The 23,090-nt window shown below is 42.2% G+C and overlaps 1 protein-coding gene across 1 annotated transcript in view; it reads right to left on the bottom strand.

Moving 5' to 3' along the window:
* The window catches only part of LOC124165518 (growth arrest-specific protein 1-like), a 77,022-nt gene extending 65,778 nt beyond the window's left edge, over nucleotides 1-11,244 (bottom strand). The window contains exon 1 of the mRNA XM_046542960.1: nucleotides 9,389-11,244. Within this exon, the coding sequence (XP_046398916.1) occupies nucleotides 9,389-9,805 (417 nt within the window). The 5' untranslated portion in view covers nucleotides 9,806-11,244. The remainder of the gene's footprint in view (nucleotides 1-9,388) is intronic.
* Nucleotides 11,245-23,090: the final 11,846 nt, after the last annotated feature.

Genomic DNA, 23,090 nt, shown 5'->3' with positions numbered 1-23,090 from the left:
TATGAATTCAAGTAGTCAAGTATTTTTGCATGTCATTTGCGAAATACATGAGTTCCTGTCACACTAGAAATTTTGGAGGCATGAGGATTAAAGCCGAAGGGCGAACCGCGTGCTACGCTCGCGAAGTAAGGGCAGTGAGAGATAAATATTAAACTCAACCGTGGCGTGGAAATTGTGGACAAAATGTTTGGGCTGCAAGAGCAGCAAAAGAGTATAGTGTGCGATGGGCAGAAGACGAACACGTCAATCGATAGTATTTCACGTCGATAGAGAAAAGGAGAAATGAGAATTGCATGAATCACTTCCGTGGCTATGATTCGCACTTCTAAAAGCAAGGAATGGGAAATTAATTCGAATCACTGATTCGGTTTACTGCGCCGAGGGTGAGCTTCACAACAATCACTCGCCTTAAGGGGAAGGAATCTTAGCGGCAGGGCCTTGAAGAATTCTTCAGGAGGCGCGTCGTGGGAAGGCATTTTTTATTCGGATGGAATAGTGGGAGAGAGAGAGAGAAGTGCTATTTTGCACTCGACACCTTGAATACGCTGAAAGCATATGGCATCCAGCGCAGGATGACTAAATCCTCGAAGAAAAAAATACAAATTAAAGCTGACAAAACGTAAAAAACTGCTACAATGAACGTTACAGAGGTGTTCAACGTACAAGCCTGAGAGTCACTTCAGTTTCGGAGGCTAAGTGCCAGTCTTAGATCATTCTAAGAATTAAGAATAGATAATATCGATAGGTGACTCCGAGAAAATAATATTAAATCATGACTATATTTATAAGTCCGACAGAAGCGGTAAAATAAAACAAATACCTTATCGAACGGATCGCTACGGGAGTTCGTTTTTCCGCCCAAGAATAAAGGAATTAAAATAAATGCAAGAAGTGGAACTCTCAGTATAAGGAGAGGTGGGAGGGAGTCATTCAATGAAATATTTCCGAGGTTCACATTCTGTTTTGATAACGGCTTTTGTCTGAACAGCCCTCGCCACACGCCGATGGAGGCGGCTAGCGGAGTATATTGTAGGTACATGTAGATTGATACACTATAGCATGAATCTTCATGTTTCCTATACTTCATCCGTTTCACCCGAAGAGCCAGTGTAAAAACTCTAATCGTCAATGTGTGAAAATGTCAACGAAAGCCTATTTTTTTGCTCTCGCCAATCGTTGAAGTCCAATCGAAAGAGCTTACGTTGACATCTTTATGTAAGCGACACACACTTTTAGCAAGCAAGCGTATAAACCCAGGCAGTGTTTCATCCGTAACGACAATATCTTAAATTTAGAATCCTCCCTTGTTATTTCTAAACGAAGCCGGATTTCTAACACAGCAGAATGGCACCTCAATTTTGATGATACCTTTGGTCGGTTCAGAAGTTAAAAATTATTGGATTGAAAACGAAGTTATTTTAATCATCGCCACATCTTTCCCCACTGATTAACGTCCTTAAATGACCGGACGCGTATAAAAAACAGGAATTTACTTTTTTAAATAAAACATTAATTCATTATTTGTCTACATTAATGTTGTCGCCTTCAAAAAAGTCCCCAGTAGACATTTGTGCCAGCGCTTCTTCCGATCCTTGAACCTCTTCTCAAACTTGATCTTTGGCTCAGCCTGTAGCTCTGTCAGCGATTTATTTTAATGTCATCCATGCTCGTAAAACACGACCTTTTTGAGATTCTCTTTATTTTTGGAAGTGGGAACAAAGTCGCGCGGAGTCCGACGAATACGGAAGCAGGGAAAGCTTAGCATTGCTTTTGGCCGAAAATTCACGAGCAAGCAATGATCATTCACTTGGAAGTGTGAGCTGAAAATCGTCTAGCTCATGTAAACACGTCAAACCTAAAAGCTGCAGCCACAGACGAAGTAAACTATGAATGCAGCTGATAAGGTTAACATACCTCAGGGGAAAAACATAACGAAAAATAATTGACAATCCGATTCCCCAAACTCGCGAGAAATTTCAAAATTTAGTTTCCGTTATTTTCTGAACACACCTCGTGCATTAGGAAAGTTAAATTTAAATTATCAAATGTAAATTCTACCGGTTAATATAGTTTTATAAGGAGCACTTGAGAATCACTCCGGCTGTCTCAGACCCAATCTTGGACTTCCCACCTCCATTTATAATGAGGCCTTCTCCCTTTCGTTCTACATCTATAAATCCTATCCTCCCCCTTCCTCTCCCTCGTTTGCCCAATATTCTACCCTCTAACCCTGTTTTCAACATCCCCTCCCCGCTAAGTTCTCCCCCCAACCATACCTTCAGTCTCCTCACCTAAAAGCTGCCTCTCCTCACCCATCATGTCCAGCGCTTCGTTGTTCCTCCTCTTCTCCGTCCCCTTCACCTCCTCCGTTCTTCTCTAAGCCCACCTCTCGAATGTCTAATATTCTCTCGTCCTCCTTCCTTAGTGTCCATATTTCTGCACCGTAAAGCGCTAAACTTCAGATCAAACTCTTCAATAGCCTTTTCTTTAAACTCTTGCATGGCAATACTCTCATCAGCGCTATCTTATTCATGAATGCCTCTTTTGCTAACGCAATTCTCTTCCATATACCGATCCCAGCATCCAAAATAAATAAAGGTCGAAGATCTATCTTGAGATTGCAGAAGCGTCGCCTAATGAAAAGAATGCCGTCGCCAACGAAATTGTTTGCTCCGACGATTGTCTCAATTGGTTGCCACGTCAACGATGTGAAGCATGGGTTGACGGAGGCGTTTATTAAGGGGCAATTGGTGCGGACGGCGTAATTTACTTGTCATCCCTCGGCGCCAGGCATCACTGAGATATGGACTACAATCTTAGAGGAGGCCGTCGAGCCTTGGTTCATCTTCCTGCCGCTGATGGCGCATTTTAATCTGTTTTCAAATATATTCACTGGGTGGCGATGAGGTGATTGCGATCCGATTCTTCTCGATATTTCATGTGAATACTTTAATCTCTCGAGGAATAGCAATGAAAAGTTATAAAATATGATAGAGTGCATCACCACAAATAAAAGATTTCGCTCAGAAGCCCAACTTAGGTACAGCTTATTTTTCCTTGAAATACGGATCACTGTAAACTTTAGCGCCGCGAGTGATGACTTTTGTAAACCCATTTCAATGCGGATTGCGTGAAAACAAATCCTTCTTTGACTCTTGAACTGTGAAAAAGTTGACGGAACCCTTCGAACTCTCATTTGCTGCAATACCCACTGTATGAAGCGATGGGCCGACCATTGGCGCTGAAATTATGTACACTCGAGTTTGAAAAGTAATTAGAAAATAGCACGAACAACCACAGAAAAACTAACTTCATTATTATTTTCCTGGTTTAATTAATTGATTTTTTAAATCAATATCTTTACTGTTGAAACGCATTTGAATAGTTTTTATACTAACATTTTAAGAGAATATTTCTGATTCCGACGTTGTTCGAGCGAATCATTATCTTTGGTAAACCATTACTCGAAAACTTATCACTTAATTGCAACCAAACTTAGTACCAGTGAGACACAGATCTTAGCTATAAATATTTACCGCTTCAATTAATCAACTGTTTCGCTAAAAGAGTAATTATCAATCAAAGAGCAATTTTGTAGAAATGTGGGAAAAATGGAAGTCTTGGGGTCGTCATAATCGGTATGTCCCCGGTATAATAGCTTGGAGTCATTGATACGAACACATTACCTCGAAAATCACGCATTTGACTCAATTCATCGGTTTGAAAGTAACATGCTGAGGAAAACACGAAGAAAAATCAAAACACAATCTGAAAAATCACGAAAAAAAGTTTCACATTTGGAAGTAAAGTTACTTCAGGCTTTCTTTTGCCCGCTTTCCATTAACTTGCTTCTTCTGTTTTCCCTGTTCCATCCAAGGAATCTAGTGTTTTATATTTGACCCTTAGTTGTATCGGATTGAAATTTTGAACGCTTGCTTTTTGAGCACAATAAAATGTGCAATAATCAGAAATTTGTTTAATGAGCATTTTACTCTAATTAACTCACTAAATTTGCATATGGTTCTGAGGTTTTAACTTTGCTCAATAGATGGCGTAATGCATGAACTTCTCTCGCGTTTGTCGCGCGGGTTAGAGAAATTAAGGCAGCCCAAAATGGAATGCGTTCGGAAAGTAAGAAAGAAAAGGCTGGTCAAGAGAAGCAGAATCTGTGCCTCCGCTTAAGATAATTCCACCGCAACCGTAACATTATATAAAATAAATAAAGAATACGCACAGATTTTTAATGGATAAAGTGCTGTTATAACTATTAATTTCAAACGTGACATTCGTGAATATTAGTAACTTCAGTTAGGTCGCTAAGCGTTCACATTAGTCCATGAATACATTCTTCAATTAGCACTTTCTTAAACGATTACAGTTATCTGAAGCCATTCATTAGTCGGGGTAGTTTTTCCTCCGTTTCGACATCAGTTTTCTTACTAATCATGAAGTTGCTAGTCTTAGTGCTTCGATGTCATTCCTTTCAGGATCTTATTCTTGTAAAATATATTTAATCAGATTTTCTCAAAACAGCCTTATCTTAAAATTTAGCTGTTATTAGTCTTTTCCACCCATACACAAGTTGTGCCATATGATCCCATTCAGGGATTTATGTAACGTATTATGCTCGATAAGTCCATTTTGCAAACGAAAAGTGCAAGTGCATAATAACAAACCCTAACATCGTGTCGTAAACGACACTTGGTTTGGGGGAGGATTATCCTACAATTACGGGTGATAAATAGTTCTCTGTAATTTTTTAAAAACATTCTTTTTCTGTCTTCAATTCACAGTTCAATCCCTTCCGGTATTGTGTATTGAACAACTGAAATGGAATAAAACTGCTTGCCAGAGGTTAGAACTCAGAGAATTGACCAGTAATCCGATACAGTGCATTCAATAAAGCAATCAACGAAGACAAAATGGACACGGATTGAAATGCACTCGCCATCGGAGTGCAGGAGGCAAACAAATAAAATGCGACCACCAAAAGATTCCTAATCAAGCTATCTGGAAAATGGAGGTGATGTCCGGAGTAGATACCTGAAGAGGAGCGTGGGGCGAGCTTATAGCGTTTACGTCGTCTCCAAGGAATTAAAATTAAAAAGAAGAACTTTGTGCCTTGTGTTCTTCTTTTTAATTTTAATAATGAATCGCTTTCACAAAGTTACGCCTCAAACCATCAAGTCTCCAAGGAAGTTTAGAAGCAGCAGGTTTAGAAAGAGAGCAACGTGCTTCTCTCATGCATTTATGAGCCATGAATTTCATTTTGACTTTCATCATCGTCATCACTTCTAAGATTGCTTCGATGCAGCCCTTCACCCAATTCACACAGTCTTTCGGTGCTATGGCAATCATTCTGTTCGTCATCATCTGCTCTGTGTATCCCATCCTGGGCTTCGATCGGCCGCTCTACATTTCCAACTCAAGAGTAACCTCACCATTCGTTTAAAGTTATCGTAACTCCAGATTATATTTTACCTTTATCCTTTTACTTCTTTCGACTGCCGGTGTCCTAACACCCCTTGCCACGTGCCCATCGAGGCAGCAAGTGGGTTAGCAAGCGGACGTAGATGGGCAGATGCATGGTGATAGGCCATAATCAAGATATGCAATGATGCTGCCGAGCATTTTCACGGATTTAGTTCTCGAAACCACCACAGAGTTCACGCAAGAGCGCTCTTGAAAGTAGTTGACTGCTAAGGCTGACAATGAGTAGCATAAACTCTCCTGCGATCATGTTTTCCGACCTTTCACCGCATTGTTTCTTGTCTCCGTACGACATTTTCGCCGGCAACCTCGTCTTCAGGTCAGAAGAGGAGTTTGTTGAGCCTGTATATAAGTGCTGGTATTTGCGATCGCTTTTCAAAATGCACCCCTGACCTGAAAATGCTGGCGGGGTTGCTGGCGAAAATTTCAGCATTAGACGAGAAAACAACGCGGTAGAAGAACGGAAAACATAGCTGCATCAACCAATCACGGCTCAGAATAATTTCAGCCGAATCTTCGACGTGAAACTGCACAAATTTCAAGTGTTCTAAGTTCCAAACGTTGAGAGGAGGATAAGGACAGATCAGCCGCTTTGTGTTGCCATGGTAGGTATGTATGCGTTGAACTTGATTGATCGATTCAGGGCGAATATTGCGTAAGATGCTCCGCTCAATTGAGAGTCCGACAATTGGGATTCATATCCCTCGTCCGTTGCCATCGCAACAGGTTGCTGGGGGTAAATAAAAACCACCTACCTCTTGTCCGCATAAAAAGCAAAACATCCTATTTTCAGTGATTGTATTCTTCCAACTAAGGAACCGATTGAAATACAGTGAAATGAGTTAGAGTTTATACCTTAAGACATAGTTCATTTCTATCTTGGAAAAATATAGGAAAATCACTCGCCTATCAGCGCTTCTAGTATGTATTCAATTGTATTTTAAGGAAGTCACCAACTAAATTGCTCCTGATTATGTGAAAAATTGTTGAGAATTTAAAAGAAAATAGATGTGCAGGAAATAAAAACATACATAGTATATGGATCCAAAACTTTTCTGCAAATAGATCCGAAACTGTGGGTTTCGCATTTAATTCACGTACATTTCCCAGACACAAATCAAACGAAAGCCTCGTCTTTGTGATCTCTTTATTTACATTTTTCTTTAAATACCCCGTAATAAGTAAAGGACCTGTTGTGTTTAATGCACTTATCTCGTATATTCAGATTAAAATTTTGATAACAGCCTGCCAACAGCTGGAAATTTCAAGACGATATAGTGAGTAAAAAGGGTTATCGCAAATGTCTTCTTCTCTTCGCCAATTCTGCGATTTCACCCGCAGTATCTCATCGTTTACTTTATTACATGCTTCGCCAAAAAAGGAAAGATTTGGCGATCACAGTAGCGGGTAGTCATCTAAAACTACAGCTAATGTTTTGTGGGTGCATCTTTCCTGGCTTTCGCTTAATCATTCAGACCTCTTGATGCCATATTCTCCCGCAGAGAACACTACTAGCCACTTTTCCCATGCCTTACAATTTCCAAGTAGGAAAAGCACTTTTCGTAGTTTTATATAATTTTTAGGAGACTTTGATGGAAAGCAGTTGTATTTATCACAAATGTATTGGTATTTTTTACCTTATTTTTTGTCTACCTCAATTTTTGTAAGTAATAAATATAATAACGTAACTTTCGGCCTCAACTCTGTGGAAATCCGTGGTTTATTTCAGAATTGAACTTTGTGCGCGACCTTCACTTAAAATGTCATAAAAAAAGCCCGATGATGTCCGCTGTTGTTTAAACCAGTCGCAAATTAAAGGAACGTTCTAACAATTGAAATTCGGGCGCGAAGTTTAATTCTTAAACGACGTCATGAGCCAATATCAATCTCGGGACACGAAAGAATGAATTGGTGAATGTATAATAAATAAGAAGGAAGAATTAGCGATTACTTCCCATAAAATAAACGGCCTGCGCGTACGGTTTGAAAGAAGATAAATTGCCCGAGGCCGTACTCTTCGCTGAGAAAATGGTTTCTCCTGAACTGGAATGTCCTCTTGCTTGTTTCTTTACTTTCCACGGAATATTTGACGGAATCAATTGTCTTTGCATTAAAGAGAGGTTTGAGCCCATAAGATCTACCAAAACTTAAAGAAACGTTGGATAAGGCTATACTTCATTAAAATTCGGAAAGTCATCATAAAAGTATAACACCGACCAGACGGCCAACTTTCAATTGTGGAGATTGTAATTTTAGATGCATTACTCATTTGCGTATGTTTTTTTCGTGGTGCACGATGGAAGTGTCGATGTTTCGGGTGTCACACTCTGCAGTTGGATTTTCCACTTCTACTTCCATATGGAAATATGGAAAATCTTACGCATACGTGGACACTATGTGTAAGCCAAGAAATCTTCACTGCTCTTCGGAGCTGCCAATAACTTTGAATGGCTACATCACAGATAATAATCATAATGGGGAAATTCTAGACCAATATTATTGAGGGTTGGTTAACACAAATTATGTTCTCTTTCCTCGAGTCAACATTCCGCCAATTTATCATCAGGAATTAAATTGTACAACATGACCCAGATGACAAAGTTGAAAAAAAATTTGCATAAAATATATTTCTAAAAATTATTCAACGCTAGAAAAGTTAAGAAAAGAAACCATTCTTTGTCAGTTCTATATTTTTTCATGAAGGCAAATAATCATACCATAAAAACACTTCTATAGGAATTATGTGATAAAACTATTCCAGATTTCCGCGATGTATTCATTGAATACTGAAAATCACAAGATAATTCATTGTTAAGGTTTAATTCTGTACCGATAGCTCAATATGTTTGTGCTAGTTTTCAAAGCACGTGTAGCTGCGTTGCGGTTGGGCGTCGTATAAATTCATTGATTGGCATTTTCAATGCTGACGGCTGTAAACCAACTCGACCACGACTCAACCCAACCAGCTCTCAACCAATACATTTCTCATTGGCAATTCGTCACAAAAATGGAGCAAAATTGTTAAAAGGCAATGGATCATGGATCGAAAAACGGGAAAAAGTTACTCCTCACTCATTAAATTCACACACAACAATCGAATATTATCAAAATTGGTGGTCGGGCCTCTATTCTCTCTCACGAAAGAAACGGCCCAGGAGATAAGAAAGGGCGAATAGGTGGGAAGAGATGTTCGAACGAACCACAACGACGCATTGACTGCAGCAGTCTGCACACACTTACAAAACGTTCGCTTCCTGCGGCCATGAGGGTTAATGGGAGCAGAGTAATATTATGATGAAGGATTAACACGAGTACTCCATCTAAGACTGACATCTCGTGGGACAATTTCAAATTTGTATTTTCGGAACAGGACGACCAAAAGGACTGATGAACAAATATTGGCTAAAATGGAGCGAATGCAGATGACACTACAAGAAGCTAACGCCTTGATATAAGCTATTCGGGTTTTCCATCGGATAATTATTGATACCCTGGATGGTGGGCAGAAGATAAGGATGAGTTACTAATGTTGTGACCCTTGCCACAACCCCCTTAGCCCGTCTCCCCCAAATTCCATCCCTAATCGAGTCCGGTTCAGCTAAGGGGTTGTGGCCAGGGTCATAGCACTATGAAAGAAAGAAAACCTTTCTCATTCATCCGTTCTCTCAAAAGTTTCAAGTAAAACACGCGAGATTTCAATTCAATCGTCCACGAAATCATCAGTTCTGGTTCATTCATTAGCTGGTTGAGAATAAGCTTTTTAATGTCGAAAAGAATCGCTCACAACAAGAGTGTAATAATCAATGCACAGGCCCAAGAGTTGCCACGAAGCATTCGACAATTAAACGATGCGAGTGTTTGACAAGTGAATGTTGAGGTGCGTCTGTTGAGTACTCACGGTGATGAGCGCCTGTCCCTCCTCGGTGGACGTGAGCGCAATGAGCGCGTGTTGACACGGCTCCGAGCACGCCGGCATCTCCTCCTCGTCATCGTCTTCGCCGCGTCCTCGCGTGCGCCCCAGACGCGTGCCAATGGCGATCTCCGAACACGCGGCCACGAACCTCTGCAGTGCCTCTCCGCACCCCTCGCGGTACGCGCACTTCATCTTGGCCTCCTCGCACATGATCTCGCCTCCGTTGCCACGGGAACCAGCGGCGGGAGGCAGGAACGGCGACGACTCGGGCGCGCCGCGGTGCCGGTACCGCTGGTGACGGTGGTGCCTTCGTTCCCGCTCCTCCGACGACGTCTCAGCAGCCGCGGAGAAGAAGCAGGCGGCGGCCGCTAGAACCACGATCAGCACCATGGTGCGGTGCATGGTGCTTGCTCACTCACTGCCACCCATGGCCACCACGCCCCCCTGGTTACGGTGCGTCAACAGCCGAGAGTGACACGACCTCTCTCTTTCTAGGCACAAATTTCGTTCACACAACTGTCTGCTGCCTCACACGTGTTGACACTCGGTGCAGCTGGACGGATTTCCCCAACGAGAACGGGATGGGTCCTCACGTCAGCGGACAGATTCTTCCGTGAAACTTATCATGGTCGAAAGACACTTCGAGAAGAGATTTCATTCACTTCGACGATTCCCGCATTCACGGAACTTCGCCTAGCATCGCCTCAAGACACGTATACAGCAGTGTTAATTCAATTTAGCAATTCAAACGGAGGTCTTTACAGAGGTCCTCCTCTATTCAAGGGCTTAACACAGTACTATTTACCAGTGACAGCGGGAAAACAGATGTAATGATATCAGAGGGGGATGGATGAGTACGTATATTCCTCTTCCTTCGCCCCAGCAGGAGCACACTTCCAGGGTTCCAGACACTTCCACGACACTCCAATCACGCTCTGCCTCCCTAGGCAGCAGCAAAGGACTTCCCGGACAAGAAGAAGCTCAAGACACGATTCTGTAGCATGGACAAGAAACAGAATCGTTCACTGGAATTATTCCTTTGGAGTTTAGATTTCACTAAGCTTCAGCTTCCCTCTAAATACACTTCCAAAACAGATTTCCTTCACTGAACCAGAGCGAAAACTGGGTGAAGAAGAGATGAAAGTGGAGTCACTCGGGGAATCGGGGCTCTACAGCATCCAGGCACGTCCCCCGCCACACTGGATCGGTGTCATTTATCGTGTTCCATGGCCTCTGGCCTCCACTTTCACAGCAGTCCCTCAGCAGCAGCAGCTTCTCCCATCGTCTGCAGGGAGTTCGGCGGGTCGCCTTCGGCGGCTGCCTGCGCTGTCGCCTCCGACCACGGGAGGAGAGGATGGGACGCTCGCTTCGTCCCCTGCTATTCTCGGCCTCGTGCGGGAGACGTTGTTCTATTCTTTGCCCGGATTCCGACGCGGCGACTGGGGAACGAGCAAACTCAGAGCGGGACGCGAAATCTTCGCTGCTGATCTCTAAAGGCCCTCTCCTCTGCTTTTCGCGAGGAAATCACTCCGTAAAGACGTCTTAAAGGCCTTCTTCTCTTCAATGATTACGACAGGAGACACGGACTCCCAACAATAAAGGCTAAAACACTCGGCCGTTCGCCACAGAGGAGACTTTTTATCCGCCTCGTTCGCAGATGCTGAGCACGGAACACGCTCGGTGGAAAAGACACTCACTGAAGTCACGCACGGGAACGACGCTATGGCAATAATGTCACACGGTAACACTTAAGGCACAAGTTTAATGAGAGTTGCTTGGGAGTTTGGCACGCACAGACACGCGTGCTAAGCCGTGCCACGGCGTGGCTCGATTGAGACGTGTTGTCGGAGCGGCGGCGTGCGATGCCTTCGCATGACAGGAGAGTGGAGGGGGAGGAGGGGAAAGGGGGGGTGGGGGGGTTCTCTAAGCCCCGCCCACCTCCCCTCTCGGGGCCGTTGCAACTTCATCTCCTCATCCAGCCTCCCCCCCCTCCCTCAGTTTACTACGGGGGAAGGGGGATGGTGGGGGGAGAAGGGGGGGGGGAAGGCCACTTGCTTTCCATTCTTCCACTCTCCAAGCGCTCTCCACTCACTGTGCAGGAAGACCGGTGATTACAGAAAAAAACAGGCTGCGCAGCCAGGCAGACATCCTCGAGTGCATCCCTTTATTTCGATATATCTGTAAAAATATATTTAAAATATAAATATTTGTTCACGAATAAAAAAACATTCAATTCATAAAAATCCGTTCAGTAGGAACATTTGTTTCTCCATCTCCTCAGAATGTCTCTTAAAATTATTTATGAAAAAATAATAATTCCACTTGGCTACAGCACATCCGTAGTACAAGTTGTAATACCGTCATTGCCTAATGTAAACTATTTTCTATTCTCTATCATAGTCGAAAAAAAGATTTGCTTTAATGATTACTCATAAAGAATAAATTCTACACCGATAATGAAAAATCGCCGACGTATCGTTATAATAATAATATTAGTACATGAATAGCTTTGAGTGATTGAAAAATGAGGTACCTCGAAAAATGAATTTTTCCGGACGGTCACGCGCACAATCACTTTGCATGAATTAAAACGTAAAAAACCCGATTCATGTTAACCAACATCACCGATATTACATTTCAAAATCAGTCAACAATGGACAAAATCAGCTAATATTCAATGGTATTGTGTAAAAACATGTGGAATAGAATTAAGGGAAACATTTGATTTCGTAATGTCTACAATTTAATAAAGTGTTGACAACACGAGTTGCAAAGCTTCCGCTCCATCATCATCGCGTCCAGACATTAGAGATATTCATGGTACAAAATCAGAACGTTTTACGCTATTCTATTCACCATGCATTGTTCTCGTATATTCATCCGTGGTTGTCCACGAACTATGCTATGGTTGATTTCAGTGGGAAATGAATGATTTTAAAGTCTAAAGTCGGAAACCCGCCTCTCCTGCTGAACTTCGCCTTTTCTGTCATTCGTCTCAGTAAAATAACTCGGTTATGATTTCGATTCCTTTACGCTAGGAGGGAGGTATGTAATTATCTCAATGGAGTCGCACTTCTCCCTCATACACCATTAAATTTCTCGAGACCTGATCCCCCTTCTCGCCTTTGTCTTCTTATTTCGAGAAATACACTCTCGGTTCCTTTCGCTTGACTTCTTCTTCTGGCATTTTTCTCACCACTGTCTCGTCGCACACGGCCGTGTTTCACCATCGGTGTTGGTGTGCTCTCTCCCACTTCGCCTTCACTTTCTTTACCTTTGCATAGTACTCATCGGTGGGTCCATTGGATCGCCATAAACCCGTTTTATCAGTATCACCTTCTCTTCTCATCTGTTTAATTTCAATATTAATTCCATTCGAAACGGAATGCTACGAATATTAATGAAGAGAGGCGCGCGAACTGTTGGCTGCCACTCAACCCAAACTTCTGCTTACAATTTTACATTATTCTTTTATAATTTTAATAGAGGTAAAATTATAAAAGAGTAAGGTTAAATTGTAAGCAGAAGTTTGGGAATATATAGCCGATATATTATTTTCTAAAGTTTTGTGGGTTTGAAGCCAAGGGGTACAAGTGATTTCTCTTTTCCATACGCAGTTACGCACAGAAATTAGGATTAGAAAACAAACGAGATCAATTAGATGCTAATTAGTGCATTTGATTTCCCACTCGATGCCAGCACAGAGCAGACTCACTCGTTTCCCTTGGCAACCATTTTTTGCGTATTTATTTTAACAATGAACTTTACCCAACTCCGCTGAGAAATGAATCACTTGTACCCCTTGGCCTCCAACCAACTCATATTTGTGTCACTTCAAGAATACAAGTCCACTCGATAGGCGTGTGGTATATACGTGTTAACCGTTATTTGAAATGAAGGAAATAAGTGTTCACACAGCAGTAATTTGACAGCTGAGTCCCGCATTCTGAGTACGTTTAAACCCACCATTGTTCGGAGGAGTAAACGAATTCCTATGCATGTCCGTCATATCCGCAAAGCATCTCTCCTCGTTTCTGTCGAACCTAGAAATATGTATAATGATGCCCTAAGATGATGCTCTCCTTCTGAAAGATAATTTTTTTTCTCAATCATTTCGTCATTCAAAGCCTAGCCCGTAGACTCCGAGTCTCTATCGGCTCCTACCCTTACACATCTAAAAACTGTGTACATAGTTCTCTCTTTTCCTTCGTAACAGTGTTTCGCTAGTGGCGCAGCTTTCCTTTTTAATTTATTTACTTCACTGATTAAATATTTGTGCCGTGGATCCCGTGTGCTTGCTTGATATTTTACTTCAGCCGACGATTTTGTATCAACACCAGAATATTTAATGGCACATTAATAATAGGGTAGTTTCCTTCATCAAAGAAAACGAAATGCATTGATTGCGATTCATTACCCACCATTAGTGTATTCATAATATACAAATTATTTGGTTTTAGAAATCCCAGTTTAGACGAATGGCAACGGTCAATTTTAACCTCATTTGAAAAAGGTCAGATTGGCGCCCATGCGATTCCACTCCACGTGACGTCACAGGGACCTAGATTCTATACGAGTGGATAGGAGTTTTACATCGCCTGAGATTACCAATGCATGCATGAGTCACGGAGCTCAGGGAAACATCTCCTAATAATCACACATTAAAATTGTCTAAGGTCGGGAAGTTTCCTTCGTTTGATAAGGTAGTAATCAGGGGCGGATCTAGGATTTTTTTCTGGGAGGGGCACAAGCAAGGCCGTATCCAGGATTTTGTTCTGGGGGGGCACAAGGATACCCCGTAATACAAAACGAACGCAATGATAATGGGACCGTATTAAAAATCTTGTATATTTTTGAGGGTCTGGGGGGGAAGGGCACGAGCCCTCGTGCCCCCCCTTGGATCCGCCTATGGTAGTAACACGTCACACGGACTTTTCCCATCGTTCCTACTTAGCCGTCGCGTTTTCGCGCGCTTGAAATTTTTCACTTTTCATTTAATCACGAAAAATAGATATCGTCATTCGAAAATCTAAGAGCGTGAAATGCGCACTCCAGGAGTAATAATCTTTCGATTTAGGCAATAAAAAAATAATAGGAAACCACCCTATTGTAGTGTCGAGGTATCCTTTTTGAGCCGCTTTCCTTGCAACCCATTCGTCTGGTGAGCTCTTTGGAAGGGGAATATCTGTGTAAGACTCGCTCCCTCTCCGCCGGCAACGCACTCAAACCAAGAGAGCATCCCTCCTCTTTTTTTATACACATATATACACTCACTGTAGTCGCGTACGTGCGCGTATCCACAGAGGAAGTCTTGATTGAGACATTGCGAGTCGACTCCACAGATGGCAGCAGCGCATTCCACGACCGAAACACCGCTCTCGAAAATTTTGCGCGCGATTCAGATAAATTTGCAGGAGGGGAAAGGGGTGAGGGGAGGTTCCTGCCCCCCCCCCCCATTTCCACCCTCAAACCTTTTGGACCAATTCGCAGTGAGGGGAGGGATAAAAAAATGAACAAGTGAATAAAAGAAGGCGCACTGTTACGACCGCTCATTAGACACGCAATCTCAATTACAGCCCATCCCTCCCCCCCCCCTCCCGCACAGCCAAAGATTTCCTCCCCCCACCCCCTTCCCGTATTCTGCGCGCTCCCCGATGCTCTTTTATTTTTCGCGGCGTCGTCGTCCCCCTGCTGGTGGGTGGGTGGGTTTTGAGTCGAGTTTGTTGCTCTTCTCTCCTGGAAAAACTCAACAGCCGCTTCCCCTCCTTACCCCCCCTCTTTCCCCTCTTCTCCCCATCCCACCCTTCCAGCAGACACCTTCCAGCTCGTTCATTTGAACGAATCTTTCGGGACTGGCTCGTTCACCAACACAGAGTTCTAGTTTAATGGTTCCGTTCATTTGCACTGTTTTTATCTAGTGGTCAGGAACGGAGAGATTGGCAACAAGAGCTGTGACGTCATTAGAGAATCGGTCATGAAGAGCGATTAATTGTTATGAACTGTACAACTCTATTCGTTTTGAATGGCGCAGAACAGAAACCGGCCCATATCGTTATATGCCGCAATAAGGATTCTTGGGACATACGCGGTAATAAGGCCGTCCAACGTGAGCCTTAAACGGCCAGAATGAGCATGTCTGGAGTTAGTTCCAGTTGTCGCCGCTGGCGCTGTTTTGAGAACAAAATTCGTATGGGAATGAATGGCGAACATTTGAAACAGACGCGATTTTTGTCAAAATTAGTTCTCTTTTCGTGATTATGCTAACATTTACCATATTTATTTAATTTTGGCCTTTAATTTTTGGTATTTTTCACGGAATAATGTTTTCAAAATTATAGGAATTTCCGACAAAGTGATATTTTCCTAAACGCAGGTCCTGTTATAGTGTCCGTTTCTTTATTAGCACAATTGTCCAGAAGTGGCCCCAAACATTTTTGTAATATTACACGAAGCAATACCGGGTTTGTGAATTGTTTACAAGCAAATTCCTTCCGAAATCTTGGTAAAATGAATGCCAGTAATTGCTCTTCAATAGCTGGCGTTGCAGAAAGAGTATTGCCCGAATATAAAATTTTGCTGTCAAGTTTGCGCACTGCTTACACTGAGAAAATATAAAGTTTTTGCTAGGATTATGATCTATTCAAATGATTCACTAATAACAGTGAGGGAGCACTTTTTTGACATGCGGCGAGAGGTTCCAGACACCCTATACATTCAGTTCTCTCCTCTGCGATTCGGACTAGGTAACCCGCCACGAAAGCTACTGCAGCTTCTCTCATATAGTATATTTCAAATATATATAAGCGATGGTCACTTGGGGAAATTTGTTGATTAATTAATTAACTACCAAATAATTAATCAGTCGACAAACACTTTTTCAGTAACCTTACCTGGAATAGGTCTACTTAATATCTCGAGAAGATCTTCCGGTTGCGTTGCAGGAGTTTCATGGCCCTTAGAAATGTTATTGAGTTTCCTGATAAGCAACAGTGATTTGCAATCTTCAGAGTCATTTACTCTATCGCAGAGAGGTAGACAGTTTTGAAATTCAAGTTCTTGACATGTTTTCACTGTTTTCCTGCTGTCGGTAGAGTAACTTGACGAAGTCACTGGAAACGTTTACTCCATCAGATGTCAGTCTACGGTCAAGAAACTGATTTCTCATGTTCTCAAGGGTGTGACTAGAATCGTAGCTAAGGAATAGAGGCCGAAATGGGGTCACAAGGCGCGCAATGGAATACTGTCTTCTGAATGAACGCAAATGAATCCTTTCTTCCACTCATCAATTCGAACATACTGGTGTTCACTCTTTGGCCATCTTTGAAAATTCCCACAAAAAATATAATTTAACTAGTTTAATAAAGGAACACGTTTTGCTCAATTCCACCCAGTTTTCTTACAATTTTACGCTGTTTCTTGCGGAAAAAATGACGTGATACTTGCCAGTACCCCCTCCCCTCCACGTGAGATAGGGTGAGAATCGGTTCGACCCTTTTTGCTCCTGAACGATTCACGCAATCAATGAGTACCCCTTACAGATAGGGTGGTACGCATAGGCGGATCCAGGGGGGGCACAGGGGCACGTGCCCCCCCAGACCCTTAAAAATATGCTAGATTTTTAATACGGTCCCATTATCATTTCGTTCGTTTTGTATGACGAGGTATCCTTGTGCCCCCCCCCCTTGAACAAAATCCTGGATACGGCCTTGCTTGTGCCCCTCCCAGAAAGAAATCCTGAATCCGCCCCTGAATTGGTACGGCAGTTTACAGAACAAAATCCGAAAACAAGAAAAAGCGGTTTTTTAACCCACAATTTCACACCTTGCTTTCTTTTCTTGTGGTATGCTTTCCTTCCTTTTATAGTGGTACGTCATGTAGTATATCGAAATCTGCTGCGTGAACGGCGGTGATATATCCATGAATTTGCCATGAGAAAATATTCCCCTGAACCGGGAATCGAGGCTGTGATCTTGGATTTCCAGGCCACTGAGCAGACTTTCTTTGATTCACATGGCAATTGTTCCGAGGCTCATGGTACAAGATGAGAGTGGCGGATCTATGGGGAGGGGAGATGCTTAGGAGTCGTAACATACGCTATAGATAAAAATTGAAATTTTCATGTGTCACTACTTTGACGTAAAGCAGATAGCTAAATTTTCCGGTAAATTTACCAACTATAACGAGTCAAAATACAAGTAATTTTTAACCTTTAGAGCCTATTTTAACGCTTTGGCACTGATAAAACGATCTACTACGCCTGCATAATATAGTGTCTTTTTTATCAAAGAATTAGTCTAAAACAGCCGTTTTTGAGTCTGGAAAATCCTAACTTTCAAAATCCCCGAACCCCCCTTCGGCTAGGGGGAAAATTCCCCTGGTTGTGTAGTAATTCACGAAGATAGGCCCCCCACCTAGTTGGTGCAGATCTATATCCGTCACTGCTAGATTTTAAACCCTTGTGGTTCGTCAATGATGTTATCGCGGGAAAAAAGGACTTCAATGAAGCCGCAACCCAAGACTGGAGCTAGGGCGTTGCAGGGGGGCGTGTGCCTCTGGCGAAGATTTCAGAGAGGGGAGCAGAAAATTTTGAAACATTTATTAGAAAAGTTATTTTAACTTTCATAATTAAATTTGTTAGCCAAAATAATTAAAAATCATTTTAAACTAATATTAATAAAAGTTCTTCACAGCATACATACGGCGAGTAATTTCAACTAACGCACAATAAAAAAATGGATTACAGAGGTATTATATTTTAGGGGTGGAAGAGAGAAGGGGATCACGGGAGGGATAGTGGCAAACTGATCGTTGCACCCCCTGACAAAAGTCCTAGTTATGGCCCCTTCACGACCGGTTAAGAGTCTCAACCCTGCCCTAAAGACGCGCATGGCGGTATGACCGCAGTTCGATTCCCGGTTCAGGAGATTTTTTCTCATGGCAATTCTTGTATATTTGGTAAGTTTTGGTTAGTGAGTAATCATTTCCATCGAAAAATGTTTTGCAATAGGGTCCAAAATCAATCGCCGTAGGACTAATTTTCTCGAGACCTCCTTAAAATAAATATCCTCGCTTTTTCTCATTCTTCATTATTTTCCCCTGCCAAATACCCTAAAGGTGGCTTGCTGGGTATTATGTAGATTTACAAGTATTAGAAAGAATTTAGAGCCTCCCTTAAGATAAAAATAACGTAATTTCATCAGTTTCGTTGCTATTTCCCGTAAGATCTAATGTAATTCATGTTCTCAAAAGAGCGCCTCTACCGGCCGAAGACTCAACTACGTGCGCTGTCCCAGCCTTTTCCCGACGTTGGACGGCCTTGTATATAACGTAGGCTACGAGATAACAAATAGGGGAAAAATTAGCAATAATTACATACTAGTGCTACATTAACATCACATTATGTCGATGGTTAAACAAAAGAGTTATTTTTGTTTTAATTACCGGTACAAGCCACGATGATAAAATTACGGAATCTCCCGCAATTCACAAATTGTGTAATTACAAAAATAGAGTTACATTTCTGTCTTATGAACATTATAGTTTTGAATATTTAAAATTACCCATCTGGGAGAGGAATGCAAAATTATTACCGGTGCAATCGTTTGATTTTTCGTGTTTGACCATAATCACTAATATAAAATGTGCCTCAAGTATATTTTCAAACCCCCTTACCCCTCTCCGTGCTGCAAATTCTCCATTCGAGTAGTAATTCTCAGTGGAAAGAGCAAGGCTAGTAGCGAGTCCTCGACTCCATTTGGATGAGCCTGCGGCTGGATTTCTCGAAAAGGATTTGCGTTGGCGATGACGTAGTCATATTGCATTTTGCAGGCGGGCAAACACATTGATAGAGCGCGATTCAAGGTGTATTATCAAACCATCTGCATTAACGACTAGCACGCCACCAAATAATAGAGCATTGAGAAGAATCCGAACTAACCTTCGGTTTGAGTCAACGGGTGAATGAGTAGAGAAGAATATTTCATCTTGCATTAAAATGTGATGAACCCCTTTGTCCGTTGTATCTCGCCCATTCTCTATGCTTTGGAAACATCAAGATTGTTATGATAACTTTCACTTTGGAGTCGATGCTGATTCTAAAACATGGCTTAAATGTACGAGTTGATTTATGGTGGCTGCACTTCATTATTGCTCTAATCGAACGACTGCGAATAGTGTACGAATCGATTGATGTCGTGGTGGTCGATCCTGATTCGATCTGAAGCTGGTGGTGAAGCTGTGACACTTTGAGCGATGTTGGAAACTTTGACTTTGGATGCGACACAAGCGGTGAACTGATCGTTATTGGCAGGCAAAAAATGTAAGAAAGGATGTAAAAACTGCATTTCTAGGTTGTTGTTGTTAATATTATTTAATACATTTTCACAGCATTTTTGCTGGTTTTAGGCGAGGTACGGGTATCACCAAGTACTTTCGTCTTTTTACTCTGTGTTGAAACATTTTCTGACAATCCGGCAAGTATTTAAAATTGCTGCTTTTTGTATTGTAATAAACAAGTTTTTCGGCAGTCCAATAGTTTGAAGACCTTGATGGATTGAATGAGGCACTACTGCTGTGGCAGAGATAATGATTGGTATCATGTGTACTTTATCTGATTTACACAATCTCTTAATTTCATTTTTAAGTTCATCATATTTTTCCATTTTGTTGGTGTAGGCTGTAGTGATATTATGCGAAATAGGTACGCCAATGTCTGTCAAGTTTATTATTATTAATTATTATTACTTAGACGAACGACACACAAAAAGTAACAAATGCATTTTTCTCACAAAGAAGAGGAGGATACGAAAATGCATATTTTTCATTCGCAACTTATTTGGTTTCTCTACCACTGCCATCAGGAAGCGTGTTGTCGGCACTCTTGGGACTCGCTCTTTTGAGCCGAATGATCGCGAACGACTCATCTTCCCTCCCCTCTCTCCCCCATTCCACCCGAGTACACAGCTCATGAATTGTTGCCACTCCCCCGACCACCCCCTCCCCGCACAGAAGAGAGAGACCATTTAAAAATTCCCGACCCTTCTCGCCGAGCACACTCCAAGGCGAACCCCGCTCCTTTAACGACTCGTCTTATGCGAGCATTGGAAGAGAGACCCCCCCCCCTTTGCTAACTTGTTGCGAGTGGGCGAAATATTGCGGAAATGGACTCCAGAACTCATATGAGAAACCGCAATGCCTCTTCTCGGTGACATTGTGGACGGCAAGTACTCATAATTCATGCGTGCGTGACTAAACACACAAGTCTGGATGCAATTCGATGCACTAGAAATCCAAGGAGACTGAATAGGGCAGTTTCCTTCATCAAAGAAAACGACAAGCATTTATTGTGATTAGTTTCCCACCATTAGTGTATTCATAATATACAAATTATTTGGTTTTAGAAATCCCAATTTAGACGAATATTAATGGTCAATTTTATCCTTAATTGAAAAAAGGCCAGATTGGTGCCCATGCGATTCCACTCCATGTGACCTCACAGGGACCTAGATTCTATACGAGTAGTCAGGAGTTTTACATCGTCTGAGATTACCAATGCATGCATGAGTCACAGAGCTCAGGGAAACATCTCTTAATAATCACACATTAAAATTGTCTTAGGTCGGAAAGTATCCTTCGTTTGATAAGGTAGTAACAATCCATATTTAAGCCAAGCGCTACCTGCGAGCACGGTACTCTGCTACCTGCTAGCAGCCTGCGTCGTATCAACGCTCAAATCTCGCCCAAAGGCCACCTCACAGGGCGGCATGGGCAGCGGGAACCAGAAATGCGTCTTAAACTTTCAAATAAAAAAAAAACCTTTTATGTAACTTTGGGATATTGCAGGCTGGGACTGAAAATCTTTGCGTATCTAATGATGGCAAAGAGACGAGCCACTTCCATAGAAATCATCTGTCATTTGAACGTCAGTCACTCTCATAAGGCATGAACACTCAAGAAATCTAGAATCATTAGAATGACTGTTAATGATGTTCATGGAAACAAGCTGGTCCTGATTCGCGGCATTGGCGGCTAGCATCAACTCGCTCTCATTGTCAGCGGGGCGCGGCATCTCAAGTGTCTTTCTCAGCGACCAATGCTCACCCTGAAGCACCGAGTCCCTGAAGTTCAGATTACCCGAATGTCAGAATAACTCACAAATTCTATGTGATATTTGCTCAGTGTTAATGTACTGTGCTGTTCCGTAATAAGTAGGGAGGGTCAGATCGGATACCTCGGATCCAAATATCCGCGGATATTGCCCTTCATCGGATACATCGGATCCAAAGTCGCGGAAGACGCTTCAGTGAATGCAACGCTCAATAAGGGTGGAAATAGTCCCGATTCTATACTCGAATGCGCCGTCCCATGCGATTCGTGTCCTACTCATGAACCGTTTTGTTTGAAAGCTCTCGCAGAGGTTACGTAGGAGAATTTCAGAGGTGGAAAATAAAAAAGGTGAAGTACGACTCGCACATATTGTGACTCTTCCCAAGAGATTGAACAATCATCGGGGGAATCTCAGCGTCAGGAATTTGAAAATGCATTTGGATCCGAAAATATCCGATCCGAAAGATCCGGCTCCGAAAATCAAGGATGCGATCCGAATCCGAAAAAAAATCCTGGATCCGTCCATCCCTAGTAATAAGTACTAATTATTCAAGTTTTTTTTATTACAGTCCTAAGTTTCTTTCGTTAGGTTTTCCGAACAGGTTACGTCTAACTGTGGTCATTTAATTTTATGCTATTAATAAAAGTTGATATACATTCTCAATGAAAAAAATGTCGTACTTTTTCTTATTTTCACTTAATAACCGAAAACCCAACAGTAAAAAAACAAATGAACGCAGCACCCGCAATCATGTGCTTCTATTGTCTTAATATCATATTTTCCTTTCTTTTTTTCGATTGTCATTGAGTGTGCACGTTGTTTATTTAATTTTAGAGAGTAGTCACCCCCTGCCAAATGCTCCTACAGTGGCTACCTACTGGATATAATGTGGAAGAGACAGCTATTGCGGAGTCACAATTTCACGTCTCATAATGATAATAACGAGTGAGCAGGCGACCTTGACCTGCCACCTTTCTTTTGAGGCCGTGCGACTTCCGTTTCCGCGAGGCAATGTCGTAAGGAGAGTGTAATGTCTGCAAGACCGGTTTGCGATTGGCGAGTCGTCCAATTCGGATGCCGAGCGGTGATTGGTGTCGTGTTTACGACTCTGGACGAGTCGAGCGGAATGATTGTAGCGGAATGCGTCGTTAATCTTCGGCTTGATACAGCGGTGTTGACATAGTAACCAGCGACAATACAATCCGAGGATTTGTTGACCAAGGTGCAGTGTGTGGACGGACGCGAATGCAAGCTGGGGAATCAATTGGTTCGCACGCGAGTAAAGTGACGAGCAATGGACCAAGTGAGATGGAAATACGATGTTGGAATGGAATGACCCAAGCAAAGAGGACTTCACTCAAAAAGAGGCATATCTTTTTTACCACGGTTTGTTATACTCGCTTTCTTGTTTTTCCTTCCGGGAAAAATCTTGCAACTCAAATGTCGACCACTTCCTAATTACCTAGAGCGCTGAAACTTTCAGGATAGCTCATAACTGGATGACAATGCAATTATTTTCTTATACTTTCACCACGATCGGAACATTAACTCGAGGGATATTCAGAAATAAAAAATTAAAAT

Source organism: Ischnura elegans, chromosome 9 (genome assembly GCF_921293095.1).
Source record: "Ischnura elegans chromosome 9, ioIscEleg1.1, whole genome shotgun sequence".
Taxonomy (NCBI): domain Eukaryota; kingdom Metazoa; phylum Arthropoda; class Insecta; order Odonata; family Coenagrionidae; genus Ischnura; species Ischnura elegans.
Note: the sequence above shows the minus strand (reverse complement) of the source record. Positions and strands in the feature narration are given on the sequence as shown.